Below are 26686 nucleotides of genomic sequence, written 5' to 3'. Positions count from 1 at the left end.
CGCCCGGCACTAGCAGCAGCCGGCCTTGGTTTGCAGCCTGGCCTTGCTGGACACCTCCCAGCCCAGCCCAAGTAGGAACCATCTGCAGATTGTTCTGTAGCTCATAACCCTAGGGCCCGGGCAGACCAGAGGTGGCCGCTGACCCTGGGGCCTTGGCCTGCACCTCCTGGGAGGCCTCAGAACCAGCGCAGTGGACAGCTTCAGACCACACCGGGTTACGATCGTACCATCCCTATGAGCTCACACTCAAGGGGAGAACTCAGGCACCAGAGCCCTGCTGAAGCAAGTCCTGCTCTGTGGGGGGGCCCCTGCACGGCTGACCCTCCATGGTGGCCAGTGGTCACTACCAGCCCCTGCACGGCTGACCCTCCATGGTGGCCAGTGGTCACCACCAGCCCCTGCACGGCTGACCCTCCATGGTGGCCAGTGGTCACTACCAGCCCCTGCACGGCTGACCCTCCATGGTGGCCAGTGGTCACTACCAGCCCCTGCACGGCTGACCCTCCATGGTGGCCAGTGGTCACTACCAGCCCCTGCACGGCTGACCCTCCATGGTGGCCAGTGGTCACCACCAGCCCTTCCAGCTGATCAGCCTGGTGGCAAATCCCTCCCACTGACGGGCCAACACCAATCGAGGCTCCACTATAGGAGGAAGGCGGGCACAGCCCACATGGAGGTATGCCTCAGTGGCCAGCCTGGGTCATCGGGGGGCGAGGGGGCTGTGCCACTGAGCCCTACATCACAATTAAAATGCCAAAGGACAAAGACAGCATCTTAAAAGTAGCGAGAGAAAAGCCGTTAGTTGCCGACAGGGGAGCTCCCATAAGACTGTCAGCTGATTTCCCAACAGAACTTTTCAGGCCGGAAGGGAGTGGCAAGAAATATTCAAAGTGATGAAAAGCAAGGACCTACAACCAAGATGCCTCTACCCAGCAAGGCTGTCCCTGAGAAAGGACAGACCCAGAACTTCCCAGACAAGAAAAAGCTGAAAAAGTTCATCACCACCAAACAAGTATCACATAAAACGTCAAAGGGTCTTCTTTAAGAAAAGGAAGAGAAAAGATAAACCAGATAAACAGCAACACGGTGATGCACACCTATTTATCAGCAGTGGAATCTAAGAAACCGAGGAAGTGGACAACCGGAACAGAAACAGACCACCGGTGCCCAGCAGGTTCAATGGCTGCCAGTCGGGAGGGGGTTGGCGGGGGGAATAGAGGAGGATTAACAAGAACAAGTGATGGATTCAGAATAGTCAGGGCTGTCAGGGGCAGCACAGGGAATACAGTCGAGAGATACTTTTGGGGTTGGGTGCGAGGTGTGTCAGGACGGTCACTCAGGAAGTTATGTGTTGTCTAACCACTGGGTATACACCTGAAACGAATATAACAGAGTATGTCAACTGTCACTGAAAACTCTGAAAATGATTTTAGAAAAAGAGAGCACGCAGCCACCTCTGCCTCCCACTTTCCTCTGCAGACTGGAGGAACAGCAGTGTGAGAACCGGCAGTGATTCTGTCGGCACCGGTGCCCCCCCCCCCAGGGATTGTCGTTTGTGGGCGTGCCTCTCGGCCAGGTCCCCTCACCTCACCACCACCGAGCCCGAGGGTAACGCTTCTCTCCAGAGAGTGCCCCCCCACCGCGGCTCTGGGGGTCAGGCTCCCAGCCGCGACCCGGCACGCTGACCACCATGAATCCGGGGAGGAGGGGATGTATTAGGGACAGCACGGCGCGGGAGAGCCACAACTAGTTGCCGCTTAAGGTTTTATTCGTCAGAAGCAAGAGGAAACGGAGAGACCAGGTCACGGGCATAAGAGGCTCCACCCAGGACGCCGGAGCGGCTGCACCGTTGGCACGGAGAGTCCAAGCCCCCCGGACGCGGGCAGCCGCCGCCCAGAGCCCTTGGCCTCCTGCTGAGTGGACCTAAGCTAAGACTGAGGAGTGGCTAAGCTGAAAGCACCACGTGGGGTCCCTGTCTGGCACACGGGGCGTCACAGCGCGGGCACAGCACACAGCACGCCGGGAGGTGGGGGCGCGGCCCTCACGGGGCGGGGGCGGAGTCGGAGGCCGGGAGGCGCTTGGGCTGGGCCTGCTGGGGCGGCTGCAGGTCCGGGATCTTCTCGCCGTGCTTGTACACGCTGACCGTGACGTCGATCTTCTCGCCCCCGTACTTGTTCTTGACGTTGATGCTGTACTTGCCGGAGTCCTCCGCGGTCACGCCCTTGATGGTCATGCTGACGTACTTGGCCTGCTCCACCTTCACGGAGAAGTGCTCGTTGAGCTCCAGGTCCTTGTCGTTCTTGAACCACACCACCTCGGGGTCGGGGTTTCCGAACACCGTGCAGGTCAGGTTCAAGGTCTTCCGGAGGGCGGGGAGGGCAGAGAGAGGAGAGAGAGAGAGACAAAGGTCAGGTCCCCTCTGAATGGCGCCGGCCATCTGCCACACGGGGCTGTACACACTGGTCCCTCCCAGCACTCCCTGTCAGCCGGCTCTTTTATATGTGAGCACTCGCCAGACACCGGGGTCCCGAAAGAGCAGCATGCAGACAAGTGCAGTTTCATGCAGCAGCTCGTGAGAAAAATCAGTGCTATTTTTTTCTATTCCTTCTTAGCTTTAATCCACGGGCTAAGCCAATTAAAAGATTTGGGGTCAATTAGCCTGACCAGGCGGTGGTGCAGTGGCTAGAGCGTCAGACTGGGACACGGAGGACCCAGGTTCAAGACTCCAAGGTTGCCAGCTTGAGCATGAGCTCATCTGGCTTGAGCCCAAGGTCGCTGGTTTGAGCAAGGGGTCACTCACTCTACTGTAGCCCTCGGTCAAGGCACATACAAGAAAGCAATCAATGAACCACCAAGGTGACAACAAAGAACTAATGCTTCTCATCTCTCTCCCTTCCTGTCTGTCTGTCCCTGTCTGTACCTCTTTCTGTCTCTGTCACAGAAAAAAAAAAAAAAAAAGGATTTAAGGGCAGTTAAATGTATCTATGTATCACAGTTGATATTTTTAGCATGTTTCTCACTTTCCTTTATATTCAGATGTGTGGGTCCTCTGGCAAACCCAGAGAGGACGTCGTGTTAGAGTAAGTCGGCTGCAGCAACGACGGCAGACACTGACACAGGCTGCGAGCCTGGGATGACGACACACCACTGAAAATCCCAGTGACGTCTCTGTCACGAGCCCCAGGGCCATTCAGCCTCAGCTCTGGGCTTTGTTCAGCTGCCAGAGAACAGATCTACACACTTTCACACTTTGGCCGATAAAATTCACCCCTGGAAGTCCTGAGACACTGGGGTAGGACCCCTGAAGCACCCAGAGACGTATGGATGGGGCACCAACAACCCCACTGACAGGGGAACAGGTAAAACTCTGGCTATCGTTTCGGTCTCTGTTCCAAGTGGCCTTGAAGGTTGGGGCGAGGTTTCGTTTTAATTTCACACTTGAAGAAGGTGGCTCCCACCTCCACAGTGGGCAGGAGGGCCTGTGGGTGTGGGTGTGGCCACCGATCCTTGCTCAGTTATTGCCCTGACCAGATCTGGGACCAGGGGCAGCAGGACCTGGTGGACGCACAGGCATGGGACCAGGAGCGGCCACAAGACCTACAGTGTGGTGCCCGAGTCGGGCAGCGTGTCCCCAGGCGGCAAAGCTGTCGTCTGTGGATTCAGAACACTGAGCACCAGGGTTGCCAGCGGTAGCCGGGACGAGCAGCACGTGAGGAGCCCTGGCCCCAGCACCCTGCAGCCGGGCGGCGCACACCCACTGCCCACTCCTGACACGGCCCTTCGTTGTGGCCAAGTGCACTGCTGAGCCCGTGCCGCTGGGGTCCTGCTGTCTGTCCTTACCTTGCCTTCCATTATGGTCACCACGTCAGGTAAGCCACCAATCACCTTGCCACGATCTGCAACACGAGAGGGACGCCGCTGAGAAACCACCACCAAGGCTGTTCCTCCCACCGCCCATGCTGAGCACATGTGCACACGTGTGACGAAGGACAGGGTACGGCAGGCATGTGTGCACAGCATGTGCAGTGGAGAGTGGGCATGGGGGACACGTGCACAGCGTGTGTGGTAGAGAGTGGGGCATGGGGGACACGTGTACACATGTATGGTAGAGGGAAGGGCATGGGGGACACGTGTATACAGTATGTGCGGCAGAGGGTGGGCACAGGGGACACGTGTGTACAGCATGTGCAGTGGAGAGCAAGGCATGGGGGACACGTGCACAGTGTGTGTGGTGTAGAGCAAGGCACGGGGGACACGTGTACACACATGTGGTGGAGGGCAGGGCACGGGGGCCCCTTATGTATACAGTGTGTGCAGTGGAGGGTGGGCACAGGGGACACGTGCACACCATGTGCAGTGGAGGGCAAGGCATGGGGGACACATGTGCACAGCGTGTGTGGTGGAGAGCGGGGCATGGGGGACACGTATACACACATGTGTGGTGGAGGGTGGGCACAGGGGACACATGTGCACACGTGTGCAATGGAGAGTGGGCACGAGGAGGGCACTGGCCTGTGCGGGAGGCTGTGAGGAGTTTTGGGGGCATGTGGGGTGTGAGCAGGGCTGTGAGGATGGAGAAGTGGCACCCCAGGGACACCCAGGGAAAGGTAGGCCTGGCCCTAACCCACTCGGGAAGAGAGAGGGGTCCATGTGACTGGAGAACCTGGCTGTACAAGGTGGCGTCTTGTGCAGACACTATTTTTATTTCCTGCACATTATGATGTCCTGACATCTTCAGAACCTCCCAGGCTGGAGAGAGGCTGCCCCTCCAGCCCAGCCGGGAGCACACCTGGGACAGGTGAGGTCTGCCCACCCGCCACCCAGAGCCAGCGCCCCCACCTGCCCTGCCCCTGCGGGCAACACTCAGGACTGAGTCCCAGGGCCGGCTGCCAGGCAACCGGGGCCACGCCCATCCCAGGACGTGCTGCCAGGCAACCGGGACCCCGCCCATCCCAGGGCCAGCTGCCAGGCAACCGGGACCCCGCCCCTCCCAGGGCCAGCTGCCAGGCAACCGGGACCCCGCCCATCCCAGGGCCAGCTGCCAGGCAACCGGGACCCCGCCCATCCCAGGGCATGCTGCCAGGCAACCGGGACCATGCTCACAGCCCAAAGCCCCCAGGACTCTGTCCAGCCCTGCGTGCTCCCGTGCCCGCCCCCTCTCCCGGGGAAAGCCCAGTGGACCCTGTGACCGACATGGTCCCAGGCTCCGGCCCTCGGCCTCTTGAGCGCCCCCCACCCCGCCCTAGTGCTTCCCCTCACAGCCTGGTGAGTGTCTAGAGCTCGCAGGTGTGGTTAGCTCTGTTTCCTGAGCTTCTCTGTCTCCTCTGCGGCCGCACCTGACTGACCATCTCATAAAACAACACAGCTCAGGTGGGTGACGGCAGGGGGCAGACAGGTGGCCAGAGGGTGTGAGGAGCAATGCTGAGCGGGCTGGCCAGGGATGGGGGGACAGGGGGTGGGGGTGTTGGTGGCATCAGGAGGGCAGTAAGGAGGATGGAAGGTGTCCACAGGGGCGAGAAGGTCTGCTTGTCATTGAACACACAAGCGAACGCCCTGCTGCACGGCCCCCTGCCCACCCCCCCAGCAGGACACAGGTGCTGGTTCTCATCCACCAGGTACTCACTCTTCTCCGCGAACGCAGCCGCCCTGAGCATCGCGGGGCAGAGGGGAGAGAAGGAAGAGAGGCGTGAGAAACCGCAGTCCACAGGGAGCATCCGCGTGTGAGGGGTTAGCGGGGGAGGGGGGGTCTGCTTTCTCTCCGGAGGACGCCCCTGGCTCTGGGGACCACGGCTCTGCGTTTTCCCCATGTCCCCGCTGCCCGTGCTGAGAGGGGGCGCCCTGTCTCTCAGCCGCTGGAACCCACAGCGGAGTTTAGCGTTCACAGTCAGAGGCAGGGGCGCCGATGACAGGAGACACTGAGATGTATTTGTAAAGGTCGTTTCTGATGGGATCTCGGTGGTCTGTCCATCCGGAGCAGACATTGATTCGAATGACCTAGCGCCAGCCAACGGCTGCTCTTTTCGGATGCTCTAAAACTCAGGTGCATGCTTAAAAAAAAGCCCTAAGTTATTTTTCAAGCTGCACTGAAAAATGGAATTGTATTCAGCGCTCAGACGAAATAAGCCCTCAAGCCAGGAAAGGCCATGAGGGACCTGACCTCCTGCACACGCCACTACAGAGCCTGTGTGACAGGACTCCACATGTGTGGTCCGACTCGGTGACATCCTGGGAAAGGCAACGCTATGGGGACGGTGACCAGTCAGTGGTCGTCAGGAGCTTGGACGTACCGGGGAGGGATGACCAGTGGGGCACAGAGGGTTTCAGGGCCGGGAAGCCACTCTCTGTGCCACTGTGCTGATGGACACCTGTCATTGTGCATTTGTCCAAACCCACACAATGTGCAACACAGAGTGACCCCGATGTCCAGTGTGGACTCTGGGTGACAGTGACCTGTCAGTGCAGGTTCACCAGGGGTGACAAACGGCCCGTCTGGAGGGGTGTTGCTAACGGGAAAGGCTGGGCAGGTGGGGGGAGCAGGGGATGTGAGAAATCTCTATGCCTTTATCTCAATTTTTCTCTGAAACGAAAGGGGCTCTTTAAAAATATCAAGTCTTCAATAGAACCTGAATATATAACTTTTTTGCCCTGGCCGGTTGGCTCAGCGGTAGAGCGTCGGCCTAGCGTGCGGAGGACCCGGGTTCGATTCCCGGCCAGGGCACACGGGAGAAGCGCCCATTTGCTTCTCCACCCCTCCGCCGCACCTTCCTCTCTGTCTCTCTCTTCCCCTCCCGCAGCCAAGGCTCCATTGGAGCAAAGATGGCCCGGGCGCTGGGGATGGCTCCTTGGCCTCTGCCCCAGGCGCTAGAGTGGCTCTGGTCGCAACATGGCAACGCCCAGGATGGGCAGAGCATCGCCCCCTGGTGGGCAGAGCATTGCCCCTGGTGGGCGTGCCGGGTGGATCCCGGTCGGGCGCATGCGGGAGTCTGTCTGACTGTCTCTCCCTGTTTCCAGCTTCAGAAAATAGCAAAAAAAAAAAAAAAAAAAAAAATATATATATATATATATATATATATATATATATATATATATAACTTTTTTTTAAAAAAATTGCTCTTGGTGATGTGTTTCCCTAATGATCACTAATTCAGAAATGTGTCATTTTAATCACTGAACCAACCCAGGGTTACCATGACTCTAGAAGTTACTCTATAGAGATGCTGAGGGTTTAAGAGAAGAAGGCCCGCCCTTCCCCATAAAAACTGCTTCCCTTGCCATTTTTAGTCCTATTCCCAGGAAATGACACACCTCGGGTCACCTGGGCACCCGAGGCATTCCCACAGTCGGCCAAAACCAACTGCGAGGCACCCGACCCCCCCCCCCGCACCCCACCCCAGACGGTAAATTAGGACCAAACAGGCAAGTCTTACTTCAGCTGCTGGAATTCTGCAAAAGCATCATCGAAAGCTGCAAGGAAACACATCAACGTTATCGGGGGCTCCGGCAGGCTCAGCTCCCACGCACGAGCTGGGCTGCTCCGCTGGGGGTGAGGGAGGGGGTCCCCCTGAGGGTTCCGGCAGGCTCAGCTCCCACACACGAGCTGGGCTGCTCCGCTGGGGGTGAGGGAGGGGGTCCCCCTGAGGGTTCCGGCAGGCTCAGCTCCCACGCACGAGCTGGGCTGCTCCGCTGGGGGTGAGGGAGGGGGTCCCCCTGATAAAAGCTGGCACACAGCCGGGTGAATCCGCTGGTGACTTGGAAGGGGTTTCCCCACACGAAACTCACTCACAAAACCCGACGGCCTCCCCTTGGGCATGCTGAGTGGAGCTCTTAACTGCCAGGTCAGAGAGGCTGACGGAGGATCGTCTCACCTTGACCCGACAGGTCGAGGACGCGCTGGTGGTTATCTTTGCCGTCAAAGATCTCAAACATGTATTTGCCTTTGTCCTTCTCCGTGGGCTCACAGACCTGCAGCCAGGCCATCTCCTCGCTGCCGCCGGCCCTCATGTGCTCGCTGGACGCCACCTTGGCGTCCCTTTAACAGGAAAGAGCGACAGGGACGTGTTGGAATTCGGACTCTCAAACGTGCGGTCCGTAGATGCCTCCAGGGCAGAATCCTCAGCCGTGGGAGAGACGCCCGTCTGCCCGGCTGGGGCTGCCGTCACGGTACGTTCTTGGGTATTAGTAATTTATTATTTACATCAGCGGCTCAGATCTGGAAACCTCCTAATGTTAAACAACACTTTTAAAGAAACATTGTTATTTAGTATATGCTTGTTGGCTACAATCTAAAGGACTTTAAAATACCCTGGCCTACGTCGTCGTATGGCACTGTTTTCCTCAAAAAATAATGTTTAATTATGTATAACATAGCAACGGCACTTCTGGATATAAACCCCAAAGAGCCAAAAACAAAGGCTCAAACAGAGACCCGGGCGCTGTGTGAATGGCAGCAGTGTCCACGGCGGCCGCAGGTGGAAATGACACACGCATGTCCGTCGGTGATGGACGGCTAAGCAAAAGGGGGTCCATCCATTCCACAGACTACCTTCCAGCCCGAAACAGGGAGGAGCCCAGTGAGGACACTCACGGGGGCTTCAAAGCCACTCCGTGGGGTCAGAAGGGCCGTCCCACCCACCCTGCTCTGTGTGTCCCATGGAGCCGTCACACCCACATGATGCACTGAGTGGGGACACACATGCTGGGGGTCGGGGGACATGGACAGGTGTCTCAGTGTCTCCCCTCCCCACCCAGTTCCTCCCTGAGATTGTGGGGGCCTCCACAGGTGAAGTTTCCCAAGTTTAATTAAAACAAACACTGTGCCTGACCAGGCAGTGGCACAGTGGATAGAGCATCTGACTGGGATGCAGAGAAACCCAGGTTCAAAACCCCAAGGTCGCCAGCTTGAGTGCGGGCTCATCGGGTTTGAGCAAAAGCCCACCAGCTTGAGCCTAAGGTTGCTGGCTTGAGCAAGGGGTCACTCAGTCTGCTGTAGCCCCCCCCCCCCCCCCCCCCGGTCAAGGCACATATGAGAAATCAATCAATGAACAACTAAGGAGCTGCAACAAAGAATTGATGCTTCTCATCTCCCTTCCTGTCTGTCTGTCCCTATCTGTCCCTCTCTCTGTCTTTCTCTGTCTCTGTCACACACACACACACACACACACACACACACACAAAACCACTGAGATTCAAGCCAGCTAAGGGACAAAGATAAAAGTGAAGTGGTTGCCAGGGGAGGGGGGGGAGGGGGGGAAGGGCTGGGGGAAGGGCAGTACAGAGGGACAAACAGAAGGTGACAGACAGTGCTTGGACTTCGGGTGATAGGCACACAACACAATCAACAGTTCACACGCTATGGAGAGGTTCTCCTGAAACCTATGTACTCCTGTTGATCAATGTCACCCCATTAAATTTTCCAAATAAAATTTTTTTAAAACCAGCTATTGTCTTTCTCTCCTATAGAGACACCATGAAATTCCTCAGTGACAGGACCCAGCCAGGTCGTCAGCAGTCAACACCTAGCCAGCCAGAGGTCCCGCCCTTCCCAGATGACGCGTGGGTTTCATCTCTGAGCAAGAGAACGAGAGCCTTTCCTGGGAGGACCATCGTGCTGAGCGCTTCCTGGGCGGCTTCGAGCTCCCTCCGGGGAGGCCCCGCCCAGGGCCCCGCCCTCCATAAAGGCCACGCCCTCTGGGGCCCCGCCCTCCAGGAAGGCCACGCCCTCTGGGGCCCCGCCCTCCATAAAGGCCACGCCCTCTGGGGCCCCGCCCTCCAGAAGGCCCCGCCCACAGGCCTGGATCTCTGACTGCATTTCCACCGAGGAGCAGCCGTCGCTGCTTAGCGGGCACTTCTCAGGGCTCCCACCCGCCTCGACTGACTGCGTGCCACCCGGTCACACAGACTATTCCGCGTCTGTGGGAACATCTGCAACAGGTGGGAAGTCCTGTCTGTCCAGCTGTTACCTGCTAGGAACTTGTGTTTTCATTGCCAGATAGTGGAGGACAACCCCGTGTTGTACAGTAGTGACAGACTGTAAGTACAGAATGGGGTGTAACAAATCGCTTAACACTGTTTGATCACCAAGCAGGAAAACACAACCACCATGTTTTCGTTAGAAAAGGGCTAAAGAAACCCTCGTTGCCTCGCATCCCTAGTTCTGCCTGGGAAGAGAGGACGGGGAACCGGGGCCACGTCCCCGAGTCTGCGACATGAGCAGCCACCACCTCCCCTGTCGGCCCCTGGTGGCCTTATCTGATGCAGCGTCACTGAGTGGTCAGACCTGGGACCCATGCCCCCGCCCTGGAGGGGAAGCTGGGCAGCGAAGAGGGGGTGCCAAAAACCTGCTCTTGGCCCTGGCCGTTTGGCTCAGTGGTAGAGCATCGGCCTGGCGTGCAGAAGTCCCGGGTTCGATTCCCGGCCAGGACACACAGGAGAAGCACCCATCTGCTTCTCTACCCCTCCCCCTCTCCTTCCTCTCTGTCTCTCTCTTCCCCTCCCACAGCCAAGGCTCCATTGGAGCAAAGATGGCCCAGGCGCTGGGGATGGCTCCTTGGCCTCTGCCTCAGGTGCTCGAGTGGCTCTGGTCGCAACATAGCGACGCCCCGGAGGGACAGAGCGTCGCCCCCTGGTGGGCAGAGCATCGCTCCCTGGTGGGCGTGCCGGGTGGATCCCGGTCGGGCGCATGCGGGAGTCTGTCTGGCTGTCTCTCCCCGTTTCCAGCTTCAGAAAAATACAAAATAATAAAAAATAAAAATAAAAAAAAACTGCTCTTCACACAGCACTTAGCGGGCTCCCCTCTCCTTTTATTTTAACCATTGGGCTTAAAAAAGAGGGAGCAATAGCTTTAGTCCTTTTTTAAAACTGTTCTGCTGAGAAACCAGCAGACTGGACGTTTGAAGCAGGGTTTCTAGATCTCGGTTTTCCTGGAGCAGGTGTCTGGTGAGTTCCAGACACAACGTGTTCCCAGGAGAGACCTACCCGTGTCCAAACCCAGACGCTGGGGAATCGGTGTCTGTGCCCCGTGGGCATCTCTGCCCGTCTCCTCCTCCCGTCCCCCTCTCCCACCCCCAGAGCCACGACGGCCCCCTGCCCCAAGCGGAGGCGCACCAACATCTCTCAGAACTGCAGCGTCTGGAGAGGGTGGGCACCGCCCTGTCCACGGCACAGCTGGCCGGCCAGGGCCGTGGCACTCACTTGTGGTACCAGTTCACCCGCATTTCCTCGGTGAAATACTTCATGAAGCACTGCAGCCTGATTCCTTCCGGGGTGCAGAGTACCTTCAGGGGAGACGCCGACAGGCCTGCGGAGAACAAGGCACACACCCTCAGACCTGGGAGGGGCGGCCACGTCCGCAGGGGGGCACTGCCCGGGACCGTGGCTCGACCGCCGCAGACGCGGTCCCACCACTGGGCGTCCCACGCTGTCGGCCACAGAGTGTGAACGCTTGTCCCGTGCCCCTGTCACTTCTGACACAAGCACTAAACTCAGCAGAACTGCCGGAAAAACTGCTGAATGCCGTCAGGAAGATTCAAAGTATTCGTGGTATTCTATGGTCGTCGTCCTCAGGGGATTCAGTCAAAGGACTTACTTCCAAGTATCAGGGGAGGGGAAAAGCCTTCCTTTGCTCAAAGGCGTGCACTGTGCAGCTTTTGATGAGAATGAAATGTGGTTTGCACTCCTTAGTAAAGAATTTCACAGCCCTGGCTGGCTAGCTCAGCAGTAGAGTGTCAGCCCAGCATGTGGAGGTCCTGGGTTCGATTCCCGGCCAGGGCACACAGGAGAAGCACCCACCTGTTTCTCCACCCCTCCCCCTTCTATCTCTCTTTCTCTCTCTCTTCTCCTCTGGTTGCCAAGGCTCAAATGGTTCAAGCACATCCCCAGGCACTGAGGATGGCTTTGTGGAGCGCACCTGAACTGGTACCCCGATAAATTCAATTAAAAAAAACAGTGGGAGGAGCCTCAGGTGCTGAAACCAGCTCCGTTGTGAGCAACGCCCCAGATGGACACAGCATTGCCCCCTAGTGGGCTTGCCGGGTGGATCCTGGTTGGGGCACATGTGGGAGTCTGTCTCTCTGCCTCCCTTCCTCTCACTTGGAAAAGAAAGGAAAAAAACCCCAATTTGGAAAATCCCTGAAGAACTCTCCCTGAGGCTGTCAGGTGACCTCTCTGCCGTCTCCCTGGAGCCCTTGCCGACGGGCAGCATGACCCCATGAACTCCCAGCAGTGGCCGATGCCCACCCCGGGAAACAGTGAAGCTGGAATTAGAGGGCGTCCACTCACCGCAGACTCTGCTCATGGCCAGCACTATGTCCTCGTAGACTGCGAGAGAGAGCAGACACACCGTTACTGCGTGTAGCCTCGTCGGAGGCAGTGGTTCATGCTTAATCACGTTGATGCAGAGAACCGTGACATTCATTGGATAAATAAAATACTAACAATGGCCTGTATTTGTTCGTAACAGGCTGACGTGTGTAATAAATCCTCCGGACCTATTCACTTTTTAAACAAGGAACAAGAAGCCTTTGCACAACATAAATCACACCGTGTAACTGAATCTCCTGATCACGGTTTCAATCATTTTAACTATGTGAGGAGTGGGATTAAACTTGGCTCATGACAATGGACTAAAATGACATTTCCACGGAAACCCAAAGGAACATACATTCTTCTAGAACAAGGAAACGGCTTTTGAATGCAGCTAATGTACAAATCTATTTTCCTTTATGCCTCCTGCTAAAAACCAATGGGCACTGCAGCCCAGGATACAGGAGAAGGTGCCCGTGAACACACCTCATCCTGTTGGTGAAATGGGTTTCTTCTCGGCACACGCGAGGTCTCACCTTTGCCAGATATCTCGAGGATGGATGCATCTTGACCTCTGTCGTCCTTCAGGGTGGCCTTGTATTCACCATGGTCCTTCTTTGACATCTATGGAAAAATCACATCCCACGTGTAGGTCAAGGTCACCCTAGAAAACGTCATGTGAGCTAACACATCTTCTGTGCACACCACCAAAATTCAGGACACAAACTGGGAGACCGGGCGGGGTTAAGTCACGGGGAAGCCCCAGCCTGTCGGTCGGTCCAGCGGCTGTGGTGTGCGGTACCTTGGGTATGAGCAGCTCGCAGACGCCCCTCTCCAGGTCAGGCGGAGTGTCCGTCTCATACAGAGCGTCATCCTTCAGCCATTTGAATACTGTCTCCTTCTTGGTGTTGGCCACCTGCAAGGCAGGAACCCGCAGTTAGCACGGAGTCACTCTGGCTCACAAGAGGACCGTCTCTTCCGGTTTCAGATCGCAGACCGGACCAGGAACCCATCTTTATTATAGACAGTCTCAGACAGAGGCTCGTGGAAAAGCCGTCCGTCCCGACGATGGCAAACGCATGCCTTCGTTCCAGCTTCCGAAATGGCAAAGCCCTCACGCTCCCACAGGGAAGGACCCCTCCTGTCGCAGCCCATGGAACCAGACGGGTCTTTGGGGTTTATGTGCAACGTCAACAATGAAGACAAGTTGCAGGCAGTGCATTTTACATTTTTAAACAGTGTAACGTGTTCTCAGAGGTCTGCAGCCCTGTGTGGTGGCCACTTCTTCAGCAGAATGACAACCCCGGGTGCACCTACCTGAGGGAAAGAAACCTTAACCCCAGTTAAGCCCAGGGGGGATGAGGGCTCTCCTCCTGAAATCTCTGACATTAGCTTGAACTGGAAACTAAGCTCATGGCCTCCCAGATGGGTAGCCGCTAGAGTCCCATGCTCCGATGGACACGTGCTACGGATGAGAAGGCGTTTGGGCCGTCTACACGCAGAAGGCACTGATCACGTGGGATTCTGCACTCACATCGTGTGCAGGGAAGAGAGTGATGACAAGAACACAGAATAATATTTAGGCAGTGGGTCTAGGACGTCCAGGTGGCTCCGTCAGTGCTGGGCTGGCCACAGCAGGAGCATGCGATCCCACGCAGCAGGGGTCCTGCGTGTCTTACATGTGTACCCTGGACGTGGTGGTGTGCCTGACACAGGAAGGTCGTCCACACGTGTGCATGGAATTCATGGAGGGAGCGTCCCCACTGGACTGGAAGTCGGATTCTCTTTCTACCATCAGAACCAGAGCTGGTATCAACGGTAGGTCAGAACCAGAGCTGGTATCAGAACCAGAGCTGGTATCAACGGTAGGTCAGAACCAGAGCTGGTATCAGAACCAGAGCTGGTATCAACGGTAGGCTGGATTGTCACCAAACAACTCCAGCTCAGGAAGCTTCTACTTAACATTTTGAAATCTTCCCCCCTGGCCACCCCGGGACAGGTCAGGTACAATATGCAAATTAAGTGCATTAAACGGCAAAAGCTCGAGTCGTACTTGTTCAGTTTCTCAAGTATCTGTGTTTCACGGACCACTCTGTGAGGGAACGTGCAGTGTCACCAAACGTCCCCAGGGGGGCACACAGCACAGGTGGCCTCGGCATCTGTTTCTTCCTGCCGAGCCTACTGCTCTGGTCCCAGGAATAAGGGGCAAACCCCTGCGCAGACCCACCGGCCACACTGCCCTCCAAGTCGCCGTCCAGAAAACAGACACGTGCAGTGCTCACGTCCAGACCCTCGCAGACACGCACCTCCTTGCGTATGACAGTCATTTGAGAAAGTTGCCATTTCCCCACATAAACTAACAGCCTGTGCTCGGGGCACCATGTGGTGGTTCCCTTTCTACGTCTGCTGTGTTCTCATTGGTCGAGCTGACCGGTCAGCACTGCTTGTCCCTCTGGCCCTTGTGCAGGACTCTGTCACCCCAGGACGGGCTTGCTGCTCCTTCATTTGACCCATCCGGCCCCATCACCTTCCCGCTCAGCTTAGACAGCTGGTCGACCAGCTGTACCACTATCAGACAAAACCCCAGCTACCTAGGACACCTTCCCCCAGCACGTCCATGCAGCCAGACGTCACTCAGACCTGAACCCGTCCCAGAACTCACGCCGAGGCCCAAGTCCACCTGGAGAGACCAGCAGGAGCACACCTCTCTGAACCCCCCACTCTCCCCAGACAGCCGGCCCACCCCGAGCCCTCCCCTCTCAGCAACGACCCCCTGCATCCCAGCCCCAGCCCCCCCTGGAGTCACAGACTGAGCCCACACCCTTGCCGGCCCTGACCCTTACCTTACAGAACACCCGGACTTCACACTCCTCCGTAACATCCCAGTGAAGCTGCTCAGCAAAGTGAGGGCCTGAGGAGTAGGGAAGAGAGTTTAAAAAGTAAGAGCAATGGCCTGACCAGGCAGTGGCGCAGTGGATAGAGCATCGGACTGGGACGCAGAGGACCCAGGTTCAAGACCCCGAGGTCGCCAGCTTGAGCGCGGGCTCATCTGGTTTGAGCAAAAAGCTCACCAGCTTGGACCCAAGGTCGCTGGCTCGAGCAAGGGGTTACTCAACCTGCCAAAGGCCCACGGTCAAGGCACATATAAGACAGCAATCAATGAACAACTAAGGTCTCGCAACAAAAAACTGATGATTGATGCTTGTCATCTCTCTCCGTTCCTGTCCGTCCCTATCTATCCCTCTCTCTGACTCTCTCTGTCTCTGTAAACAAAAAAAAAGTAAAGAGCAATAATATATAGTACACATTAACACATAGATATGTCAGTCCTATACCGTGTGCGTGCATATGCATGTATATGTATATATGTGTGTGGGGGTTTATGCATGTACATGTGTGTATGTGTGTATGCATGTATAGCATGTGAGCATGTGTGTATACATATGTGTCTATATGGATGTATGTGTGTGCATGTATGAATGTGTGCATGTGTGTGCATATGTGTGTGTTTGTTCATGTGTGTGCATGCGTATGTGTGTGTGAGCGTGTGCATGTGTGTATATATGTATGCGTGTGAATATGTGTGTGTGCATGTATATGAATGTGTGTGTGCACATGCATTTATTGGTGTGCATTTCTGGTAGCAGGACACAGCTGCTCAGCATGGACCGAGATGACAGGTGCACAGGCCGAGGCTGCCATGTGTGTGGCACGGACGTCCCCTGACACCTCAGTTCCTGAGTGGAGCGTGCTGCCAACGTCTGACCTCCTGCTCCCCACGCTGCCACGTCTGACCTCCTGCTCCCCACGCTGCCACGTCTGACCTGCTCCCCACGCTGCCACGTCTGACCTCCTGCTCCCCGTGCTGCCACGTCTGACCTCCTGCTCCCCACGCTGCCGACGTCTGACCTCCTGCTCCCCACGCTGCTGACGTCTGACCTCCTGCTCCCCACGCTGCCACGTCTGACCTCCTGCTCCCCGTGCTGCCACGTCTGACCTCCTGCTCCCCACGCTGCCACGTCTGACCTCCTGCTCCCCATGCTGCCACGTCTGACCTCCTGCTCCCCGTGCTGCCACGTCTGACCTCCTGCCAACGTCTGACCTCCTGCTCCCCACGCTGCCACGTCTGACCTCCTGCTCCCCACGCTGCCACGTCTGACCTCCTGCTCCACGTCTGACCTCCTGCTCCCCACGCTGCCACGTCTGACCTCCTGCTCCACGTCTGACCTCCTGCTCCCCACGCTGCCACGTCTGACCTCCTGCTCCCCACGCTGCCACGTCTGACCTCCTGCTCCCCACGCTGCCACGTCTGACCTCCTGCCAACGTCTGACCTCCTGCTCCCCGTGCTGCCAACGTCTGACCTCCTGCTCCCCACGCTGCCACGTCTGACCTCCTGCTCCCCACGCTGCCACGTCTGACCTCCTGCTCCCCACGCTGCCACGTCTGACCTCCTGCTCCCCGTGCTGCCACGTCTGACCTCCTGCTCCCCGTGCTGCCAACGTCTGACCTCCTGCCAACGTCTGACCTCCTGCTCCCCGTGCTGCCAACGTCTGACCTCCTGCTCCCCACGCTGCCACGTCTGACCTCCTGCTCCCCACGCTGCCACGTCTGACCTCCTGCTCCCCACGCTGCCACGTCTGACCTCCTGCCAACGTCTGACCTCCTGCTCCCCACGCTGCCACGTCTGACCTCCTGCTCCCCACGCTGCCACGTCTGACCTCCTGCTCCCCACGCTGCCACGTCTGACCTCCTGCTCCCCGTGCTGCCAACGTCTGACCTCCTGCTCCCCACGCTGCCACGTCTGACCTCCTGCTCCCCACGCTGCCACGTCTGACCTCCTGCTCCCCGTGCTGCCAACGTCTGACCTCCTGCTCCCCACGCTGCCACGTCTGACCTCCTGCTCCCCACGCTGCCACGTCTGACCTCCTGCTCCCCACGCTGCCACGTCTGACCTCCTGCTCCCCACGCTGCCACGTCTGACCTCCTGCTCCCCGTGCTGCCACGTCTGACCTCCTGCTCCCCACGCTGCCACGTCTGACCTCCTGCTCCCCGTGCTGCCACGTCTGACCTCCTGCTCCCCGTGCTGCCACGTCTGACCTCCTGCCAACGTCTGACCTCCTGCTCCCCACGCTGCCGACGTCTGACCTCCTGCTCCCCACGCTGCCACGTCTGACCTCCTGCTCCCCACGCTGCCACGTCTGACCTCCTGCTCCCCACGCTGCCACGTCTGACCTCCTGCTCCCCACGCTGCCACGTCTGACCTCCTGCTCCCCGTGCTGCCACGTCTGACCTCCTGCCAACGTCTGACCTCCTGCTCCCCACGCTGCCACGTCTGACCTCCTGCTCCCCACGCTGCCACGTCTGACCTCCTGCTCCCCATGCTGCCACGTCTGACCTCCTGCTCCCCACGCTGCCACGTCTGACCTCCTGCTCCCCATGCTGCCACGTCTGACCTCCTGCTCCCCGTGCTGCCACGTCTGACCTCCTGCCAACGTCTGACCTCCTGCTCCCCGTGCTGCCACGTCTGACCTCCTGCCAACGTCTGACCTCCTGCTCCCCACGCTGCCGACGTCTGACCTCCTGCTCCCCACGCTGCCACGTCTGACCTCCTGCTCCCCACGCTGCCACGTCTGACCTCCTGCTCCCCACGCTGCCACGTCTGACCTCCTGCTCCCCACGCTGCCACGTCTGACCTCCTGCTCCCCACGCTGCCGACGTCTGACCTCCTGCCAACGTCTGACCTCCTGCTCCCCACGCTGCCGACGTCTGACCTCCTGCTCCCCGTGCTGCCACGTCTGACCTCCTGCTCCCCATGCTGCCATGTCTGACCTCCTGCTCCCCATGCTGCCGACGTCTGACCTCCTGCTCCCCGTGCTGCCACGTCTGACCTCCTGCTCCCCGTGCTGCCACGTCTGACCTCCTGCTCCCCGTGCTGCCACGTCTGACCTCCTGCTCCCCGTGCTGCCACGTCTGACCTCCTGCTCCACGTCTGACCTCCTGCTCCCCATGCTGCCACGTCTGGCCTCCTGCTCCACGTCTGACCTCCTGCTCCACGTCTGACCTCCTGCTCCCCATGCTGCCACGTCTGACCTCCTGCTCCACGTCTGACCTCCTGCTCCACGTCTGACCTCCTGCTCCCCACGCTGCCACGTCTGACCTCCTGCTCCCCACGCTGCCACGTCTGACCTCCTGCTCCCCACGCTGCCGACGTCTGACCTCCTGCTCCCCACGCTGCCACGTCTGACCTCCTGCTCCCCAGAAGGAGGAAGGGAGACCTGTCTCTTCTCAGGGCGCACGTCTAACTGAACGCCCAACGGGCTGGTGTGTAAAAACTTAAAAATGGGAGAATCAGTACAGAGAAGGTGAAGAAATGTAGCTTGACCAGCAATTTGATAAAAGCATCATATTTTGAAACCAAATATGGATTTATGTATTTTAAAAATATTTTTATCTGAAACAAATGCAGAAGTATGTAAATCATATACAAGAAAGAATGTTACTAGCCCACTCAACACAAGGATACAGGCAGCTTTAGAAAGTATTGATTGAATTCTTTCATATAAACATATTCTACAAACTTAAAAACTTCAGAATGTAGAAAAAGAGTGAAATGAAACATGTATTTTGACTACTAAAAATAACTAACAACAAAAATAAAAAGAATGTTTTGGTGTCATATTTCATAATCCATATACTAATTTATTTTCAAAAGGCATAGAAATCCCATATTTTTAAAATCCCGTAAAAAAATAGGCCATTGGGTTATTTTTCAGGCTCTAAAATAGATCCATTTTTTCTTTGTAGCTGGTGAGTATGTATTTTTAAAACAATATATCTGCAATGTATTGTTTCCTCTAAAGGTTGTCTGCTAAGGACCGAGTTCTGCCTGGAGGAGGTGTTATGGACGTGACAGAAAACACAAGAGCTCAAGTCACAAACCCCAAAATGGTAGGTGAGGCCAGAGGGGCCCAGGGCTGGCCTCAGAGCGCCACAGGGAGGCGGACTGGGCCAGCCCCACGGAGAGATTACGTAAACCAGCCGGCTCATCCAGAAAGCTGGCCCGGGGGCGTGGGGGGAACACATCTGGTTCAGCAGGAGGGGAGCCTATCTGACAGGCGTGGAGTCCTTCAAGTGTCTAACCCAAGGCACCCCCTGATGGAAATGCGTGTTTGGGAAAAATATTATCTCCCAGCCGTGTGAAAAAGAGACTAGTTAGTTAACAAGTCAGACACTGAGCCTGGGTAAGTCGGTCCCTCCCTTGACACGCAGAGTGACAGCACACGTGGACTTTAAACAATAGAGTCTAAGGTTTTAAAGGCAAAAAAAAAAAAAAAATCAAGGAAAAATATCCAGATGAAATAGAGGAAAAGGTCAAAGAACAGGAAAGGACCCTAACATCTGGAGATTAGAAATGGTCCAACTGCTGGCCCATGAAGACAGCATCGAGTCATTGGTCATCGGGGAGGGATTGCTTCACCTACACATTCAAACCCTAAGTCTTCGCCATGTGCTACTCGGGCGCGAGCCAGTCAATGCCTACCTTGTTTCCTGAGGAATTCTTTCCTCTGAAACTCAGCCTCCTCCAGGACAGCCCTGAACGCTGAACTCCACGTGGACAGGGAAAAACAGACAAACGAAACATAAGATGTTTGTTTCTCTCCAGTGAAGAGAATTTGCTATGAATCTTTTTTCTTTTTTTTTTATGGACGTGTGGAACCCTCGGTCTCCCTACCGTCTCCGATAAGGACCAGAGAAGACTGGCTCTTGGCTTTCCCGTCGTGGATCTGCACGGTGTAGGTGCCCTCGTTGTCAGTAGTGAACTGATCCATCACCATCTCGATGATGCCTGTCGACTTGTCACACTTAATCCTGTGCGTCTGGAAAGCCGGAGGAGAGACAGTGCCACCGTGAAAACCCCTCTCTCCCGGCTTTATCTCTGACACTGAACGGTGACATCACCTCTTGCATCGTTGTTGGGGATTGTGAGGCACAGGAAACAGGAAGTGAAACAATCCACTAAACCCCTCGGTGATCCAAACATCGAATACGGGACAGAAATATGAATTTGGGGAGAAATCCCCAGTCCTGGCGAGGGACCAGGGTGAGGGGAGGGGGACCTGTGGCCGGAAGGCTCCAGTAAAAACGCCCCCTCCCCTCCCCTGCCCCGCCCACCGGCATGCACTTCACCAGAGACAATTAAAAGCACGGGGCAAAATAAACTAACGGTGTCACGTGCAGCAACAATGAACGCAGTGACCTTCACAACCACGCTGTCCTCAGTTCCCAGGACTCAGAGCCACACACAGGCTTCCTGCCCCGGGCAGAAGCCTGACGTGAGGGGGCCTGTGCCTTTCCAGCCCCTGTGCCCCGCACCCCGCGCCCCGCACCCCGCGCACCTTCCCCGGCCGGGCAGAGCGCTCCCCACGCTCCCCACGCTCGCCCTGTGGCCGCCCCGTTCCCTCAGGACGCGCTCAAGGAGGACTCTCCTGGACTTGACCTTGGAGTTCAGTTGAGCACACATCCCATGGGCGCCCCCCCAGCCCCTCATCGGACATGGGTCCAGTGGTCTTCCTGCCCCCGTCTGTCTTGCTGGAGGGGGCATCCTGAGAACCTGGACTGTGTCCCTCGTCATGGTGCCCAGCAGCACTCAATACCCAACACGCGTTTCCGGCATCACTAGTGAGCACGGCGTCTGTGGCTGGTCAGCCCGTTCCCGTCCACGTCTCCCGATGCTGCTGAGTGAGGCTGGGAAGTTTTCTCCCAGGACAGCCTTGTTCCTGCATCTTCCCACTGTCACTGTCCAGACAAGCCCTGCACTGGCCTCCGCTCACTCCACGTGCAGTGTCCAGCGGTGCCTGCCACGTCCAAGGCCAGGCGGGCGGACTGCCAGCTCTGGACACGGGTGGACAGCAGGGTGGCTGCCCCTTGTCCTTCCCCCGACTCTCCCTCCTCGGACTCATTCCGGGATCCACCTGCCTGAGTCCCGCCTAACGCCTCCGGCTTCTCCAAATCTCAGCTACGTCCGCATTCAGACATGCCCCTTGCCCTCTCCTAACACACTGTTAACTGTCTCTTCTCTCCGTCCCTCTCTGGTTGAAGTGGTATTCCTCAGCCTGAGACGTGCCCCTTGCCCTCTCCTAACACACTGTTAACTGTATCTTCTCTCCGTCCCTCTCTGGTTGAAGTGGTATTCCTCAGCCTGAGACGTGCCCCTTGCTCTCTCCTAACACACTGTTAACTGTCTCTTCTCTCCGTCCCTCTCTGGTTGAAGTGGTATTCCTCAGCCTGAGATAACCCCACGAGGCAGGTTCACATCCCTCTCTGCGGTCTGGCAGAATAAACGCTGGTGTCGCTGGGAATGGAAGCGGAGGCCCCGTGCTCCCAGTGGGTACCTGGGACATTTCTGGGTCTGTTTCAATCAAACACGACTTTCAGGATTCGAGTGAGGACAGCCCAGGCCTTCACTTCCAGCAAACACACACAAAAAATATCACCCTCACAATTAGAAATTCCAATATTATTTCAGACATGTGTAAAGTACACAGCGTGTCCTCGGACGTGGTCACCTAGATGTTTTCTGAACGGGAAACGGGAACAGGAGGTTGATACACAAGCTGAGAGGGAGGGACAGAAGGAGGGAGAAGCCCAGCCTCGGGGTGCTTTCTGAGGAGAGAGAGGTCGTCGGAAGAAACGGCACTGAGCCTGACCGGGTGGTGGTGCAGTGGACGGGGCGTCGGACTAGGACCCAGAGGACCCGGCTTTGAGACCCTGAGGTTGCCAGCTTGAGCGCGGACTCATCTGGTTTGAGCAAGGCTCACCAGCTTGGACCCAAGGTCACTGGCTTGAGCAAGGGGTCACTCAGTCTGCTGTAGCCCCCCGGTCAAGGCACATATGAGAAAGCAATCAATGGACAACTAAAGAACTGCAACGAGGAATTGATGTTTCTCATCTCTCTCCCTTTCTGTCTGTCTGTCCCTATCTGTCCCTCTCTCTGACTCTCTCTGTCTCTGCCACAAAAAAGAAAAAAGAAAGAAAGAGAGAGAGAGAGAGACAGAGAGAGAGAAGAAAGAAAGAAAGAAAGAAAGAAAGAAAGAAAGAAAGAAAGAAAGAAAGAAAGGGGGAAGGAGGGAAGGAAGGGAGGGAAGGGAGGGAGGGAAGGAAGGGAGGGAAGGAGGGAAGGGAGGGAGGGAGGGAGGGAGGGAGGGAGGAAGGAAGGAAGGAAGGAAGGAAGGAAGAAACGGCACTGAGCACAGGAGATGGCGACAGGCTGTCACCACCCTGGAGACCCAGGGGCTTCTGGGAGGGGACGAGAAGTGGGCCGGGACAGGACAGCTGCAATGGGGACGCCTTGCCAGGGCCCGTGAGTGTCTTCATAGCTTTGAGGGTTGACGTCTGAATTTGGAGGACCCGACGTGAAGTGGCCCAGCCATCTTCCCGGAGAGCAGCGTGCGGCGGGGACGCGGGGTTTGAAGCGCGCTCCCTGCCGCACGTGGGACACGGGACTCGAAGGGTCCCTGCAGCTCAAGTGAGATCCCACCCAGTTCCCTTCACTTCCTAGCGTGAGCTCTGTGTCAGGAGGCACCTGCCCTTACCCGGGTCACACAGGACGTGCCCGCAGACAACGCCCACCTGCTGGCTTCCCTGCAGCCAGGAGGACACCACACCCCCTCTCCCTGCGAGCCAGGCCCCCCTGTGCATGACCCTGACGTGTGTCACTGTCCTCCTGGGAGAGACAGGCTGGCTATGAATGATCCCATGACCTCTGTCCACCCCCGGGTTCTGCGTCACAAGATGACCATCAGACACAAAGGCTGGACCAGGGAGGAGGAGCCCAGCTCAGAGAAATGGACGGGCCGCCCACATGGCGTGGCCGACTCCTGCATCTCAAGCGTCCGGTGAATATCTGTGCAGCAGGCAAAGGCACGACACATTCGGGACTTGGAAGGAGGCGCAGTGGACCAACGACCCCGAGCCCTGAGCACCATGACCCGGAACAGAGGAGGAAAACAGGTCAGCTCGCTCCTGACCACAGAAGCTTCCGTCAGCGAGGTCGTCCCTGACCGGGCCCCAGGGGTGCTACGGTGATCAGAGGAGAGAAACGAGACCTCCACCTCGTCCAGGTTCCACAGCCCCAGAAGGAACGCCCGTAACAACTGCAGGACTCGCCCCGGATGAGGGGAGGTGGCCCCCGGCGGTGTTTGTGCCCGGCACCCACGCACACGGCAAGCGTTTCTGGCCGCTCTGCTGCTTGCTCTGTCCCCCGGTCTGCCAGGAGGGCAGCTGGAAGGTCAGGGAAGCAGCAGAAAGATGCCGTCCACCTCCACGTCCACCTCCACCTCCACGTCCACCTCAACCTCCACGTCCACCTCCACCTCCACCTTCACCTCCACGTCCACCTCCACCTCCACCTCCACGTCCACCTCCACCTCCACCTCCACCTCCACGTCCACCTCCACGTCCACCTCCACCTCCACCTCCACGTCCACCTCCACGGAGCCTCTCGGCCAGCGGGCGCTCCCCACGCAGCATGAACACGTGCCTGCCTCAGCTGCTGCCCAGAGTCTATAAACCGGCCCCTCGAGAAGATCCCCCAGGCCCGGCTCCCCCCGGAACCTGGGTCTTTTCATAAAACCAAACTGGACGCCTCCAAGACGTAGATGGTCATCTCTTCACTCCAGTGGGCTTGGACTGAAAAGACCCCTGATCTCTCATCGAACCCGGAGCAAACCTCTGAGCTCGGCCAGAGCCAGGCGCCTCCCTCATCCACACCGTCAGCCTCCCTCCCCCAGTTTCTGCAGGTGAGCAGGGACGGAGACGCACAGACTGCGTAGCGTGAGTGAGTGACCTACCTCCGCGGAGCCAGGGCACCCGCACGCACGCACGCACACACACACGCACGCACACACGTGTACACACACGCACACACATGTGTACACACACGCACACGCACAGACGCACACGCACACACACAGACGCACACGCACATGCACTCACGTCGCTGTCGGAGACTTCTCTGTCGTTGATGACGAATCTGAAGGTGGCATCTGGTGACAGCTGCTCAGCCTGCAGCCAGAAGCGAACCTGGCCCCGATCGAAGATCTCGTAGGCCAGTTCTGACTTCAGAGGGATCGCTGCGGAGAGACGGGGGGGGCGGGGGGTCAGCACGAGCCCCCTGACAGGAGGGGAGGGGGCAGCTCGCTGTAGAAACCCCCCGGGGGGCTCATATAACTTGTCCGGAATGTGAAGCCCCGAGCGCTGAACTGGAGGGTGAGGCCCGAGAACCAGACAGGACTCCCGCCAGCCTGTGGGTCTGGAGCCCACACGGGGGAGCCCTGCGTGCGGGCAGGCGGCGTCCAGCGCTCTCGGGGGGCCCAGGGGTGCAGGGGAAGCAATCTCTCCACGTTCAGTGCCGTTAGGGTCCCATGTGGCAGGTGGCCACACTGAACCCCAAATTCAAAATACTCTCTACTCAGTGAAAATGTCTACAAGTTCAACAGAAGCTAGTACTCAGGTGATGAGGTAACAAGCCTGTAGGCTGGGGTGGGAAACGAGGCCACCCCTCCCCAGTGCCACTGAGGGAGCACCCCACACAGAGGACACACCCTACCCCGTGCGGTCGTGGCATCCAGGTCTGGGCTCACTTACTGGGGTTTTTGATCTCATTGCTCAGCGTCATCAGACGTTCAAACTCTACGAGGAAGAAAAGCACGTCCGTTGATTCTGACCCCTGCGTCCACAGAGGTTTGCAAGCAATTACAAGGCTAACAGCAGCGGAGACTACGGCCCCAGATTTAATCGAGGACGTGAAAGGAACTTCAACCAGACGGGAAAGGGCCTGGGGGTCACTTTAACCTCCGTGTGGTCTTCCATAAATCAGCCAGTCGTCCACCTTCCTAAAGGGACCATTTAGGACACGCTAGGGCAGAGGTCCTGGGTGCAGGGGCTGGGGCTGTGGGCAGGCAAGTCCCTGCAGCAGAAGGTCTGTTCCTGGGTTTGCTCATTTCAGGGGGACTCCGCCCTCACATCGATCTGGCTGAGAAGGTGCTGGTGGTCTGTGACTGCCGACCCCTTTCAGATGCCCGCCTCCAACACCTCTCTCCCCAACCCAGGGCTTCACCGTGGTGTGTCACCATGAGGATCCGTCAGTCATGACGACGTAGAATGCATTGTTCCTGAGAGCGTCCAAAGGGCAAGTCAACAGAAATGGAAGGTTCTAAGCCATTTCTTCATCTTTCCCTGTTTCTCTCCTTCCTTCCTCCCTTCTTTCCTTCCTTCCTTCCTTCCTTCCTCTCTTACTCCCTCCCTTCCTTCTTCTTTCTTCCTTCCTTCTTAAAATTAGAATTTAGAAATGAGACCATGGCCAGAGCCGTGGGTGAACATGTTTATCTGAGCTGAAAGATGGAGCCAGGCTCTCCCTGACACAAAGTCACCCAGTCTGGGCACGGCCTGGCCGCAGGCACAGAGCCTCCCGTCTAGGGCTGATCGTGGGCACCCCCACAAATCAGGTCAGGTGAGCTGGCAGCTCCAAGGTCCCTATTAGATTTAAAATATGCTGGAGATGTTCGTCCTCTGCAACTATATATTTAAAATTAAGGTGAAACCTCATCCGTAACCTGTAAAATGGTGCAGAGGAGAACACTGTAATTCAGAATTCTTTAGGGACGTTTTGTGGGAAGAAAAAAACTATTTGAGGGCCACCACCTTAGGGTCAGAAGAGGCAGCTCAGGGAGCAGCACTTGGGGCCAGCCCACAGTGGACCCCAGAGGTGGACAGTACAGAGCTCCCCCCTTACCCTGCTGAGTCTGGTGAAGTCTGCATGAGCCAACCCAACATCCCCCAACATCCAAGCCAGACCTGCAGGTTTCCAAACCCTTGAATGCTGTTCCTGCCCCACCAGGCACCCATCCTGTGCCAGCTTCCCGGGGACTGCGCTCAGCACGCTGCCACCAAGATGCCAGTGGACAGGGAGGGGAGGGTGCACTTCTCCAGCTTAAGGCGCCCAGAAGGCCGGGCACTTCCACAGGGGACACAGAAACGCCGGCACCCTAAAGACCCAATGCTGTGGAGACTCGGGGGTCCTGCCCGGTGCTGCCCAGGGCTCCCCGCCACACTGACCACTCACTGAAAGCACCGGCAAGGTTGGCCCACCCCGATGCAAGGGCAGGTAAGGGCGGACCACAGAACCAGGAGCCCAGGCAGGAAACGAACCCGCATCTGGGGTTTGCCAACCCAGCGACCGACAGGACACGACCGCTCCCCCCGAGGCCCAGAGAACAGTCTTCCCGTCTCCCCTCGTCTCTCCTCACGGGGGAATGAGACTCTGCCCGTGTCAACAAAACACCGCCTCACGCACAGAAGTACCGGCAGATCTGGTTTTCTTTGCCA

General features: G+C 57.4%; 1 protein-coding gene across 1 annotated transcript in view; it reads right to left on the bottom strand.

The window, feature by feature from the left end:
• Positions 1-1747: 1747 nt before the first annotated feature.
• MYOM2 (myomesin 2) overlaps positions 1748-26686 on the bottom strand; it is an 85119-nt gene continuing 60180 nt past the window's right edge. The window contains exons 24-37 of the mRNA XM_066380064.1: positions 24947-24991; positions 24296-24432; positions 20034-20178; positions 19842-19901; positions 15144-15211; positions 13103-13216; positions 12837-12924; positions 12277-12315; positions 11191-11296; positions 7866-8029; positions 7428-7464; positions 5624-5646; positions 3841-3896; positions 1748-2359 (exon numbers count right to left, since the gene is read on the bottom strand). Coding sequence (XP_066236161.1) covers positions 2042-2359; positions 3841-3896; positions 5624-5646; positions 7428-7464; positions 7866-8029; positions 11191-11296; positions 12277-12315; positions 12837-12924; positions 13103-13216; positions 15144-15211; positions 19842-19901; positions 20034-20178; positions 24296-24432; positions 24947-24991 — 1400 coding nt within the window. The 3' untranslated portion in view covers positions 1748-2041. The remainder of the gene's footprint in view (positions 2360-3840; positions 3897-5623; positions 5647-7427; positions 7465-7865; positions 8030-11190; positions 11297-12276; positions 12316-12836; positions 12925-13102; positions 13217-15143; positions 15212-19841; positions 19902-20033; positions 20179-24295; positions 24433-24946; positions 24992-26686) is intronic.

This window comes from Saccopteryx leptura, chromosome 4, assembly GCF_036850995.1.
Source record: "Saccopteryx leptura isolate mSacLep1 chromosome 4, mSacLep1_pri_phased_curated, whole genome shotgun sequence".
Classification (NCBI taxonomy): Eukaryota; Metazoa; Chordata; class Mammalia; order Chiroptera; family Emballonuridae; genus Saccopteryx; species Saccopteryx leptura.
The sequence above is the reverse complement of the archived record's forward strand: the minus strand, read 5'-3'. Positions and strand labels throughout refer to the sequence as shown.